We start from the raw sequence: 12,106 nt of genomic DNA on the forward strand, positions 1-12,106 counted from the left end.
AAACCCACAATTGTGTGTTATGGTGTTAATTAAAATATACGCTGCGCATCAATAATAATACGATGGGACTATTTGGTTCCTGACCCTAAACCACTTGTGAGGGGAGAATGTAATATACTTTCGTATATAACGTATATCAAACTGATATAGCTAACTTCGTTCTCATAAGCAATAGTTTAGCTATTAAGTGGAGGCACTCAATAAATCATTTTACTAAACCAACTGTGATGTAAACCAACTTATCAAGATGACTGTCTTGAATAGAAAATCTGGAAATTATGCTCGAAATTAAATTATTGAGCAAGTTACCTCGCAAAATACCATGTTGCGGGTTAATAATAATCGCACATGTAACCATCTCATAGATGCATCTTATGTGGTATACATAGCAGGTGAATGGGCCCATATTTACTTTTGATATTTCCAGCATTCATGGGATTCGGTCCCAATTTTAGTTGGTCTATTAATTAATGAGAACAAGCAACATAAGAAAATTTGCAAAGAACTTTAATATTTACCCATGTGAATTCTCTTTTATTTTTTGCACATCATACTTAAATTAGCATGGCTAAACCAATTATGGCAACTAAATAAATTATCAATATTGATAAACTTTAGGTTTACACTATGACGTGTGCAATTATCAATAAAATTCAAGTTTATTATGATATGTTATATCAATAAACTTCTACTTTATTGTGGCATTCTTTTGTTTGTGTAGTGCAAATTGGAGATAAAGCGAGTAGATTTTCACATACATATTGCCCCGCTACAAGTTGTAGTGATAGAAGATATTAAATATTTCCTTTATTTATAGTCTCAATATAACCAATCGCTTTCGCAAATACTTTAGAAGCTCAATAAGTTTCTTTGAGACTTACTACGTCATAATATCTTATTGATAATCAATTTTATTTCTCCAAAATAGTAATAATTGGCTCTTCAAGAGCTCTCAATTAATTTTGTACTACCACATGTCATCAACATCCATACGGTGAATATCTCTTTTAAAGAGAAAGTTATACCATTATGGTCATGGTCAGAATTCTATACAAGATCTGTTCCTTGCATTACTGTTGCCCTTTAATAATGACATTGCCAAAGTATTTTGGCGTACAATAAGTATGTGACTAATGACCATTCATACCATAATAATGACATCATTTTTTTATTTCATCTCAAACCTCTTTCTAGAGGTGAGTGTGGCATATTCACTACCACCTAGCACGTTCATATTAGGAATGAATATGTATTCATAAATCACATGTTGTCATCTTCACATCATAAATGGACCATAATCATCTATATGTGCTTTACAAAATCTCATGTCAAATTGATGACAAACATTACTTTCACGGAGTGAAAGATTATTTTGAGAATCCTTATTATTCTCATTACCACAATATGACGATTATAATATCGTCTATTGCCACGTTCATGCCCATTGATAACCTTCACGGTAATAATTTTATCTTCTTTCAGACTTATTACATATTGTTACCACATTCTATTAAGGGAATGAGAATGAAGCAAATTCAATGGGACGTGTTTTCACTTCTTGTGCCCACAATCATACATGAATTTGATCATGGCAAGACATAAAAATTTTACCACTTCAGGTGGTTATAATTTCTTACAAACTCTATTAGATTTATAATCAAAATTTATTGTCTTCGCTTCTATTTAAAATCAAATTATAGAATTTTTAAAAGAGAAAAATAAGGTAAAATACTTACCTTAAATCCAGAATTTAATCACGAAGAAAGTTCATGGAACAATTGACAATCATTATGCTCAATCCTGGAACTTCTACTCAATTGGTTAGAATCTCATGCTGATAATGTGTTATGAAACAATGAAAGAAGAAAAAGAGTATTGCAGAGATAAGTAGGCAGAAAAAATTCTTAGTAATTTGGGATGAATTACAATGTAATAGAACCCCTCTATTTATAGGGGAAAAGTGACTTAGCCACCAAGTAACAAACCCTAAAATCTTTCTAAAATATAGACATTCACCTTAAATAAAATTCTATTTATAACAATATATAATTTATACATAAATTAGTGGATGCTTTCTTTTAACATGATTGGGTGCGGTAAATTCTCAATTTACCGCATGGATTAGTTAATGTATACTTGGTGTTACATTAGTTAGCGTTAAATTGTGAATATCTATTTATTTCTTTCGAGAAAAGTTAAGCTTAGTTATTTTGGGACCAATTTAAAGTTAGACTAATATTCACTCTTTGTATTTTCATCACTCAAGTAATCTTTTTCTCTTCTCCCTACATTTCTCTATAATATTATTCTTTTAATTTTATTATTTTTATCATTAAAGGAGATCTTTTCCCGTAATTTTCATAAACTTTTTACCCTCTTCCCCCCCCCCCCCCCCCCCCCCCCCCGTGTAACACTCCTCCCTTTGAACTTTATACCTCTCCTCCTATACTCACTCCCACAGCTTCTCCATAATAACAACCTTGCTATTGACAAGAATGGAATAGCAACGACGTAGTATTTATTTGGCACAAGTTCTGCTGTTAGGGAGTGCAGAGGCTAGTGCAATTCAAGTGGAGGAAGAAGGAGAAGGGAAGAGGCAAAATGAGCACTAACTGTTTGGTAAAATGCCAGTATGATTGTTGGGGATTTTGTGAACCGAGAACACATAGACGTGGAGTTTCATTTGATTGCGGGGCAAGGTAAGATCGAGAAAACTTGGTTTCATCTTACCATTTTATCTCTGTGAAAGGATCTTCTTTTGTCATGGTAAATTTGCTTGGTCCAATGAAAGAGGTTCTGTTGTATGGACCACCTTGGGCAGGTAAGACAATGCATACCGCGTTTGCGCTGGGAGGACTGTTATGAGAAAATCCAATGCTTCAGCTAAGTAATTAAGGATGCTTGAGCCAGATGCTGAAGAAAAAGTCTACAAAGCTTTTTCTCTAGTGTCTGATGTTTGCTCTGGGTGTCAAAGTTCCCTTACAGGATGAGGAAAACCTATCCTTACTTTTCGAAATGTGAGTTTAAAAATCACTTGTGTAGGTCAGGTTTGAGAATTGGGGCCGTTCCCAATGCCGTCGGCCTGAGCCTCGTTATGAGAATTGATGCTTTCGAACTCTCTATGAGGAGCCCCGTCCCTACTTCAAGTAAGAGAAACAATCCTTCATCATGGAGGTTGAGAAGCTGAGCTAGTGAAAAGGCATGAAACAAGGAAAAGAAAAACAAATGATGATTACTACCATGTCTCTTCCTGACTGTAGTACAAAAGTGCCATCATTTGGTTCCTTTGATGTCAGAGTATGCTGATGGATCGATCCATCTCTAGGCTAATATTGGCAGCATAAAGCATCTAAGCAGTCAGATGTGTGAAAAGCTCATAGCAAATCCTTTTGCTACAAAGTAGTACACTTCAGAGTCTTATTTGTCCTTGCTAAGGAAAAAGATCTTTGCCTTCAAAGTTTTCTAGAAGGATTTTTCACATTCTCTGTACATCATCACTAGTGTTTTTAATCTCTAGTGTTGTTAATAGCATATTTTAAACTGTGAAACTAGATGTAGCGCAGTCCGGATGTTTTGCCTTCATTAGTCTGGTGTGGTTTAGACAATGACAGAAAACTTGCTTGGGAGCAAGAAGGGTATATTCACCTGTCGAAAACAGAGAAAGTCATCAACTTGAGAAGCTAGTATTAGTCAGATTGCCATTGTTGGACCCCCCTTTCCGATAAGTAAAAAAGAAGGTCATCAACATGAGAAGCTAGTTCAAGGCAGTGGCAAACCGGTAACCAGGTAATATTTTTGTATAGCACTTGGTGAAGGATTTTCTTGAGAAGCATCCTCATGCAAATAATGGCTAACCAGTATTGCTACCATAACTAGGAGGCAAATGAGAGTATAGAGTAGTCTCGATCGGTTTTCGTGTGCACTCCTTTGTATGTGCAGTTACTTTATCAACATTATTGTACAACAGAAAAGCAGGAATCATTTTCTTGACTATGCTTGATTTTGTCAAGCTTTTATTGCAGGTACTATTTGGGGATTGGAGTACTGAAATGTTAGCATCAATTGTCAAGCATAACCCGTAATGGATATGTATGTGCTAATAGAAAAATAGCAAAACAGAAAGAGTAGTACTCCAAAGCAGGGCGCTGCTATTCGTTAAAAAACTCTACAGCAGCCGCAACAAACACAATGGTAGCTGCTTGATGTAAGAACTCATCTAGTTTAGGTCGAAGCTGAGAATTTCCTGGAGATCAACGGTGTGTTCGGCCTTTATTTCCCTTCTGCAGAAAAGTCAAAACAGGTATGATTACGAATTTCTGAAACCAATTCACAGATTAATGTTTTCAGTTGAAATGTTGAATATGAATAGAAAGTAAGAAAACCAGTCCTTAATATCATGGATGTTGAGATGATGAAAATGCTAGGAAAAGAAAAATAAATGATGATCACCATCTTGTTTCTTCCTGACTATAGTACAAAAGTGCCTTCCTTTGTTTCATTTGATGTCACAGTACATCTCTAAGCTAATATTGGCAGCATAGAACATCTAAACAGTTAGAAGTGTAAAGAGCGCATGTCACATCATATAAACACTCTATATTGGGCTGTTCCCCGTATGGATATTGACTCTTTCAAGAATCGGACTCCTATCGTGTAGAAAAACATTTTAGTTGCTCAAAGTAAATGATTGATTAAGCTACACACTGGTCGTGCCAATTTAGGTTCCTCTTTTTCTTTGAAATCTGTGAATTATATCTGATACTTTCTTCACATATTTTGTTTTTTTAAATCAGTGCTTTCTGCATATAAACTTAAGGTCATTGTGCATCTGTGTCATGCTATGTGCCATTGTTGATATATTGTACTCCTTTTGCAATTAATAGTGGGTGTTTTCGTCTGACATGACTGAATGTGGTAAGTTTTCAACTAAGTATATTCTTAGTGTTGCATTAGTTATGTGGAGATTATTTTTTCTTACGTGGCTATTCAATCATTGTATTTGTTTATGTGGGATTAAATACTTGTATTGTTTTGCTAATGTGACCAACCTAATGACACCATTGTGTTAATTTATGACGGATATGCAAAAGTTATTTTACTAATGTGGCCAATCAGATGATCCCTTAGGGTAATGTACCTGTAATAACTTTTGAGGGAGTGTTAAGTTGAGAATCATTTATTTGAATAGTTACCTTTACAGGGAAAAACAAACTAGACACAGTCACAAATTGTGACTCACAATAAAATATCTTGCACATGTAAAAGAGTTGAGATGTAGCAGCTAAAAGACTCAACAGATATCTAATCAAATTACTGAAATTCAAGCATCCACTTGTACTGAATCTGACATCAGAACTTTAGATGTGGCTCCCATTCATTCTAGTTCTGATATTACGGTCAACTCTTCGCTGGAAGGGCATTCAGTCAGTCCAGCTCCTACGTGGGTGGTGTATCTTGCTGTAAAAGGAGGAGGAATAGTTAGATTGCTCCCATCTCCTTCTAGCATTTGTGTAACAATTTTAATGGAAGGTCGATCAGTTGCGTTCCATTGGATGCACCAAAGTCCTATAATAGCCAATTTCCTTGCAATTATGGTATCATCATCTTCCTCTATCCTGATTTTCAACTCTTCTCCTTCATTCAGCTGTTGATGAATCCACTCAGAAAAGTTCACTTGGCTATTACTGGCCTTTGCGTCAAAATTCTTCCTCCCTCCAACCATTTCAAGTAGCATCATTCCAAAGCCATAGACATCAGATTTATGAGATGCTTTCCCGAAATTGCTGGATAGTACTTCTGGTGCAATATAACCCATGGTTCCTCTAGCTTCAGTCATGGTTACAACACTTTTCTCTTTAGAGCATAACTTGGCAAGACCAAAGTCAGAGATCTTTGGGTTCAAGTTATGATCTAACAGAATATTTTGGGGTTTGATATCGAAATGAAGGATTTGTTGGTCACATCCTTGATGAAGATACTCCAGTCCTTTCGCTATACCCATAGCAATATCGTGAAGCTTCTTCCAATTAAGGGTAATGTGATCTTTGGAACTTGCTGGAAAAATGAATTTGTCAAGTGACTGATTTGGCAAATATTCATACACGAGAGCGTTTCTGAATCCATCAGCGCAATAGCCAACGAGGCGAACCACATTGAAGTGGTGGATTTTCCCCATTGCTGCAACTTCATTAATAAATTCTTCCCCATTTCCTATGGAATCATTGAGAACTTCTACAGCAACATGAATTTCATTAGAAAGTGTTCCTTTATAAACAACCCCGTAAGCTCCCTCTCCTAATCGTTCGTGAAACATATTTGTTATCTTTTTAATATCTGCATAAGTATATCTAGTGGGCCTGAGAGCTCTGTAGTCTTCCAGAAACTTCTCAACTCTAGCTTGATTCTCTCTTTCAATTTGGCTTGAGCTATAAAACTCATAGAGTGCCAACATAATAATTCCCAAAAGAAGAAATCCTAATACTCCACCTGGAAGAGATCAACTCAGACATTATACAAAAGGTAAATGAGTAAGAGAAATTCAAAATTTGAGAACTAAAGGCAAGAAGCACCAACCTGCAATCAATGGTTCCTTAAATCCGCCTGTCAGAATTACATTAAAAATCTTATTATGGCAAAAAGAAAAGCATTTAATCATCAAATTTCAGAAAATTCTTGTTACAGTATCAAACTTGTCTTTACTAAGAGAGAGATTTTAATTTTACTTACGTAAGGGCAGTCACTTAATTTTTTCTGTTTCAAACTTGTAATGATTCGGTTATTCAAGTTTTAGTTGCTATATCAAATGTGTATTTCATTGTTATGTTCTAGAATTTGGTTTAGGCCAAATTAAGGATTTTAATCACATCCAGATATAGGTTCTTTACTATTTGGTAACTTGCTTGTATACGGGGTTTCCCCCCATCATTTATATAATTATTTACCTTATTAAAAAATGATATCACATCCAAATCCATTACCATATTCAAGAGGCAGATGGATTTGGAAAGATTGTAAATAAAATGTTCTAGTTATGATACATTCACTTTTGATATTATTATTTTATCAATTCTGCAAACAAAAGAGATCTTTGAATGAGTTAATACCTTTTGTAGTCGATGGTCTGTCGAAACACTGAGTTCCCAGTTGGTTGCTATAGTTCTTGAAACCACAATCCTTTCCAAGACCTTCACAGTAGCCACACTTTGGATTTAACCAGCTGATCCAGAGGGGGTGATCGTATTCTAGAACACAGGGAACATATGAAATTTCATCAATCTTTTTACAACGTAAAAGAACAGGGTAATTTTCCAAAGGTTTTATATTGCTGATAGCAATTAATCCAGAGTCAGAGGTAGCAGAGCAACCATGTGAGCCAAAGTCACCATTTAATGAGATACCGGAACGACTAAAAATGGAGAAGTTACAAAGAGGAGGCTCATCATTAAAGAGGAAAGGAGATGCTGAAAAGTTAAAGTGCAATAGGTTCACAATACAACTTCTCGGACAATAAAGCCTAATCTTCTGAGATACATAATCAATATCCTCAACTAATAGTATAAGTGAATTAGGAAGGGTACTAAGTATGGTCTTATTGTTGGTACAAGATAGCTCAAAGCCAGGATAGCCACAATGTTCGGGCTGATGTTGAAGCCTGAAGGGGAAATGAATGCTAGGGCCATCACTATTGCACCTAAACTCTCCGCAATCATTTGCTCCTTTACCAAACACAGTAAAGGATACCATGACTATGAGAAATAAGTGCAAGAGGAAAAAGAAGGCCATCTTGATTGAAAGACCTTGTAAGATGAAACTTGTAGTTGTGCTAGAGACAATGATAGCTTTATCAAAAAAGTGCTAGGGACAATGATAGAAATTTTGCCAGTGGAGATTAAAGACTAGCATTAATGTGTCTACATTGGATAATTTTTTTTGGAAAAAGTAGAAGAATTATTTACATCTATAACATACGACTTGAATGCTAGACTACAACGTTACTTGATCCATATATAGCATAGATGACTTGGTAGGTGAGACCAAAAAGACATCATTGATATCTCTTTCTTTGGTTTCTTGGCATGACTTGATGACTTCTCTTTTTTCCGGGGAGTAGTGGTCAAGGAAGGTGTCCATCCCTAGTGGGGATTTTACTAATATATGTGGTATCCTCCTCAGCATAAGCTTTGGACTGAGGTTATTATCTCTTTGATCTGTGTGCACTCTACACTCTAAATTATTAAGAAAAGACTTACTGTATGGTATCCTTCCTCAGCAAAGTTTTGGACGGAGGTGATCGTCTCTTTTGTCTTTCTACACTTTACGTTCTAAAATATTAAGAGAAGACTTAGTATATGGTACCCTTCCTCAGCATAAGTCTTGGACAGAGGTGATTGTCTGTTTGATCTGTCTATACTCTCCACACTTTAAAATATTAAGAGAAGACTTCCTGACTTGTGAAGACTTGGACTTCTCTTTTATTCAATAACTTGACTTTTCTTTGCAGCAGCATAATACAACAAGGGAAGTGGTTTACTGTATCACAAGAGGGGAGGGAGGATGAAATATATTTGATCTAATTGACTCATACTTTCAGTGTTTGGCACCAGTACTAAAAAGAGTAAAACCCACAAAAACATACGCACAATTAACCATACAAAATGTCTAGAAGAACCAAGTTTCTTACATTTCTTACCATCCTCATCTTCTTGCTGCTCTGTGAAGCTCCACCTGCTGAACAGAACCAGCAGTGTGTCCCTTCTAGTTGTGGTCATATTCATAACATCAGTTACCCCTTTCGTTTAAAAACTGATCCAAAGCACTGTGGCGATGAAAAGTATGAACTTATCTGTGAAGAGAATCGTCGCAAAATTATATGGGTATGATCGGGCTTTGGATCGAGGTATTACTACGTGCAAGCCATTAATTATGATAACTCCACAATCCGCGTTGTTGATTCTGATATAAGAGAAGAAGTTCTTTGCTCTCTTACTCAGCATTCAAATTGGGCTTCCGTTCTACCTGCTGATGTTTTTGAGACTTTTAAGCTCCGTAATTTTATTCGGCTGGCAAAACCAATCACTATTTTCAGCTGTCCATTTGCCATAAATTCTCCAGTCATTGTAGAAATCACTAATTGTCTCAACAGGAGTTATGCTTCCAATACTTCTTCTGACTTATTAAACGGACACACATATGCAACCATGGCCAAATTGTTGCCATCTGATTTGAGAGTAGGGTGTACTCTCGACCTCATGTTAATGACTTCATGGCATACTGAGAATGCAAATATTTCCATTTTGGATTTACATAATGCTTTGGCATATGGGTTTGAACTTTCATGGTTTCGTGTTTACTGTAGCAAGTGCCGCGATATATATGGCTGCGAAGGTGAAAATTCAAGGGATGTTCGCTGTGTGGATCTCAGCTGCAAAACTTACAATTTTAGATTCTTCGAAACCTTGTGTGGTAAGAACATTCCCAATGTCATGCGAGAATATAACACTTTTAGCAATTTTTCTGTGTCAGTATGAAAGATCTCGCTCATTCATACTTTTTTTTTTGGTTCTGGAATTTCTCTTTGGATGACCACAATCAAGTTGCTCAAAGACATGTTCTCCGCGTTCTTACAAGTAAGCACTCATTCTGTTGCCAATTCTGGTTTTATATATGTGAGGGTTATATAAACAGTAAATAGTTGCAAGTTAGATTAACTGTGTTATTAATTGTTGGTGCTCTTGCAGGAATCATCTCATGGATACTTCCCATATTTGGTAAGCCAATTCTGTTGTCTTTAAAATTCGTTGATTTATTAGGAAGAACTGAACTAAGACTACTGGATGCAGAGTAAAATTCTTAGTTGATTTATTTTTTATAATATGGATGGTATAATAAAAATATAAAAGTAATAGTTTAAAAGTTAGTATGATAAATAAAGCACCATATCAAGTTTAAAATTTGAATAGCAAATTGTGTAAGTTGTACAGAATTATGAAATGATGTTAAACAGTTTTTAATGTAGCGAAAGAGAAAGAATGTCGTATAAATTGGAAATGAGATAGAGAACTTGGGACAATTGTGCTTTTAGTTTCTCAACTTGGGACAATTGTGTGCTCACGAAATATGGTGACTACTGCTACTTTCGGAACCATTTTAATTTGGAAATGACGAACTAAATGTATAGAAATAGCTTCCTCATAATACAGCACCTTTGCGGTTGCATTTTAATTTAACCATTCACAATCTTTTCTTGCTTACTTTATGATGGATGCGCACAGGACTTAGCGTTGTGGCAAGAATCATACTATTCCCATGCATATTTGTGTTTCTAATGATTGAATTACGAAGAAGGCATTTGTCGATTTTTGATGCAATTGAAAGTTTCCTGCATAGTGAGAACAATGTCATGCCCATTCGATACCCCTACTCCAACATAAGGAAGATGACTAGGAATTTTAAGGAGAAACTAGGCCAACGAGGTTATGGTTCAGTATATAAAGGCAAGCTCCGAAGTGGTCCTGATGTAGCAGTGAAGATCTTGAGCAAGCCTAAAGCTGATGGGCAAGACTTCATCAATGAGGTTGCCACAATCGGGAGGATTCATCATGTTAATGTAGTACAACTTATTGGCTATTGTGCTGAGAGATCTAGACGTGCCCTCGTATATGACTTTATGCCAAATGGATCACTTGACAAGTACATCACACCCCGAGAAGGAGGAACTCTACTAAGCTGGAAAAGAAAGTCTGAAATTGCTCTTGGAGCTGCTCGAGGTATTGAATATTTGCATCGAGGTTGTGACATACAAATTCTACATTTTGACATCAAGCCGCACAACATACTTTTGGATGAGAATTTCGTTCCAAAAATTGCTGACTTTGGTCTTGCCAAATTATACCCAACGGATAACAGCATTGTTACTCTAACAGCAGCAAGGGGAACAATTGGATATGTAGCTCCGGAGTTGATCAACAGAAGCATTGGTCCCATATCTTATAAGGCAGATGTTTATAGCTTTGGAATGCTACTTATTGAGATGGCAGGCTTGAAAAGAAACTCGGCAGCAAGAGAGGATATGTCAAGCCAGTATTTCCCATATTGGATCTATGATCAATTCGACAAGGAAAAGGAAATTAAAGTACTAGACGAGATGCATCATGATGAAAAAAGATCATAAAGAAGCTGACTTTAGTTGCCTTGTGGTGCATACAAATGAATCCACTTGATCGTCCCTCAATGACTAAAGTAGTTGAAATGCTTGAAGGTGAATTACAAGCTTTGCAAATGCCTCCTAGGCCTTCTGAATCGCTGCAACCAACTTCATTGGAATTCAATCTAAGTTCTTCAATGAGTTCAACTGAGTCAGTGAAACTGGTCGAGAGTTGTTCTGATTCTGCAATAATAGATGTAATTGGTTGACATGTGAGTACCACAAACTGTAACTTCACAGTATGTAATACCTGTGCTCTATCTTTATGTAACTTTCTATTTTTGTCTTTTATGCCTTTATGTGTAATGAACATGGTTTTTGCAAAATAGAGTAATGGGGGTTGTAAAAGAAAGTGGCTTTTACTATGACTAATTGTTCAGTCTCCCCATATTGTTTCTTACTATGAAAGGATGTACCAGAATTATCTTTTCAGAAATGTGCAAATAGCAGGGGTGATTGACAGGAATGGCACAAGGGGCTGGTCTTTAAATATTGTCACCCTTTTTGAATGTATTTACAAAAAAATCTCGAGACCCGCGTAGCTCTTTAGGAATTTCTCTACCGGATCAGTTGAGTTTATGCTATATTTATTTTACCTAATTGTTCACATGCTCTACACGGTTGACATTATTTTGTGATTGTTCGTTCACCAAACTCAACCAGATCGGCGTAATTTTGTGTTATCTGCAATCGACCTATTTGTTAAATTATTCATCAAAGTCTACCCGATACGCATAATTTTTATGTGCAACAACCCCAAATCTGCTCGGGATGATCTCAAATTTGAAACAAAGCCTTCAAATACTAGCACAAACGATCCCTAGTCACCAATTTTGTCAAATAACTCCAAATCAAGAAGACTCACTTTATCTTCTTAAACACTTTCAAAGGACCAACAATGGA

General features: G+C 36.0%; 3 protein-coding genes across 3 annotated transcripts; 1 reads left to right on the plus strand and 2 right to left on the minus strand.

The window, feature by feature from the left end:
- On the plus strand, positions 2,412-11,634 carry LOC109230408 (rust resistance kinase Lr10-like). Its single transcript, XM_019395922.1, has 5 exons — positions 2,412-3,786; positions 4,023-4,300; positions 9,356-9,626; positions 9,738-9,767; positions 10,272-11,634. Exons 3-5 carry the CDS (start codon positions 9,524-9,526, stop codon positions 11,168-11,170), a joined length of 1,032 nt encoding a protein of 343 aa, XP_019251467.1. The 5' UTR covers positions 2,412-3,786; positions 4,023-4,300; positions 9,356-9,523; the 3' UTR covers positions 11,171-11,634.
- Positions 4,341-7,189, minus strand: LOC109230401 (rust resistance kinase Lr10-like). Its single transcript, XM_019395913.1, has 2 exons — positions 7,104-7,189; positions 4,341-6,600 (listed from the first exon to the last, which is right to left on the minus strand). The coding sequence occupies exon 2, from the start codon at positions 6,449-6,451 to the stop codon at positions 5,375-5,377; it is 1,077 nt and encodes a 358-aa protein (XP_019251458.1). The 5' UTR covers positions 6,452-6,600; positions 7,104-7,189; the 3' UTR covers positions 4,341-5,374.
- Positions 6,923-7,802, minus strand: LOC109230417 (putative RING-H2 finger protein ATL21A). Its single transcript, XM_019395930.1, has one exon. The coding sequence runs from the start codon at positions 7,780-7,782 to the stop codon at positions 7,063-7,065; it is 720 nt and encodes a 239-aa protein (XP_019251475.1). The 5' UTR covers positions 7,783-7,802; the 3' UTR covers positions 6,923-7,062.

Source organism: Nicotiana attenuata, chromosome 1 (genome assembly GCF_001879085.1).
Source record: "Nicotiana attenuata strain UT chromosome 1, NIATTr2, whole genome shotgun sequence".
In the NCBI taxonomy this organism is placed as follows: Eukaryota; Viridiplantae; Streptophyta; class Magnoliopsida; order Solanales; family Solanaceae; genus Nicotiana; species Nicotiana attenuata.

Bases quoted from the DNA above. Each gene is read 5' to 3' on its own strand.
- LOC109230417 (XM_019395930.1), bottom strand. From the start codon at position 7,782: ATGGCCTTCTTTTTCCTCTTGCACTTATTTCTCATAGTCATGGTATCC.
- LOC109230408 (XM_019395922.1), top strand. From the start codon at position 9,524: ATGAAAGATCTCGCTCATTCATACTTTTTTTTTTGGTTCTGGAATTTC. The intron at 9,627-9,737 runs GTAAGCACTCAT...GTGCTCTTGCAG, and splicing joins TGTTCTCCGCGTTCTTACAA to GAATCATCTCATGGATACTT. The intron at 9,768-10,271 runs GTAAGCCAATTC...GGATGCGCACAG, and splicing joins ATGGATACTTCCCATATTTG to GACTTAGCGTTGTGGCAAGA.
- LOC109230401 (XM_019395913.1), bottom strand. From the start codon at position 6,451: ATGTTGGCACTCTATGAGTTTTATAGCTCAAGCCAAATTGAAAGAGAG.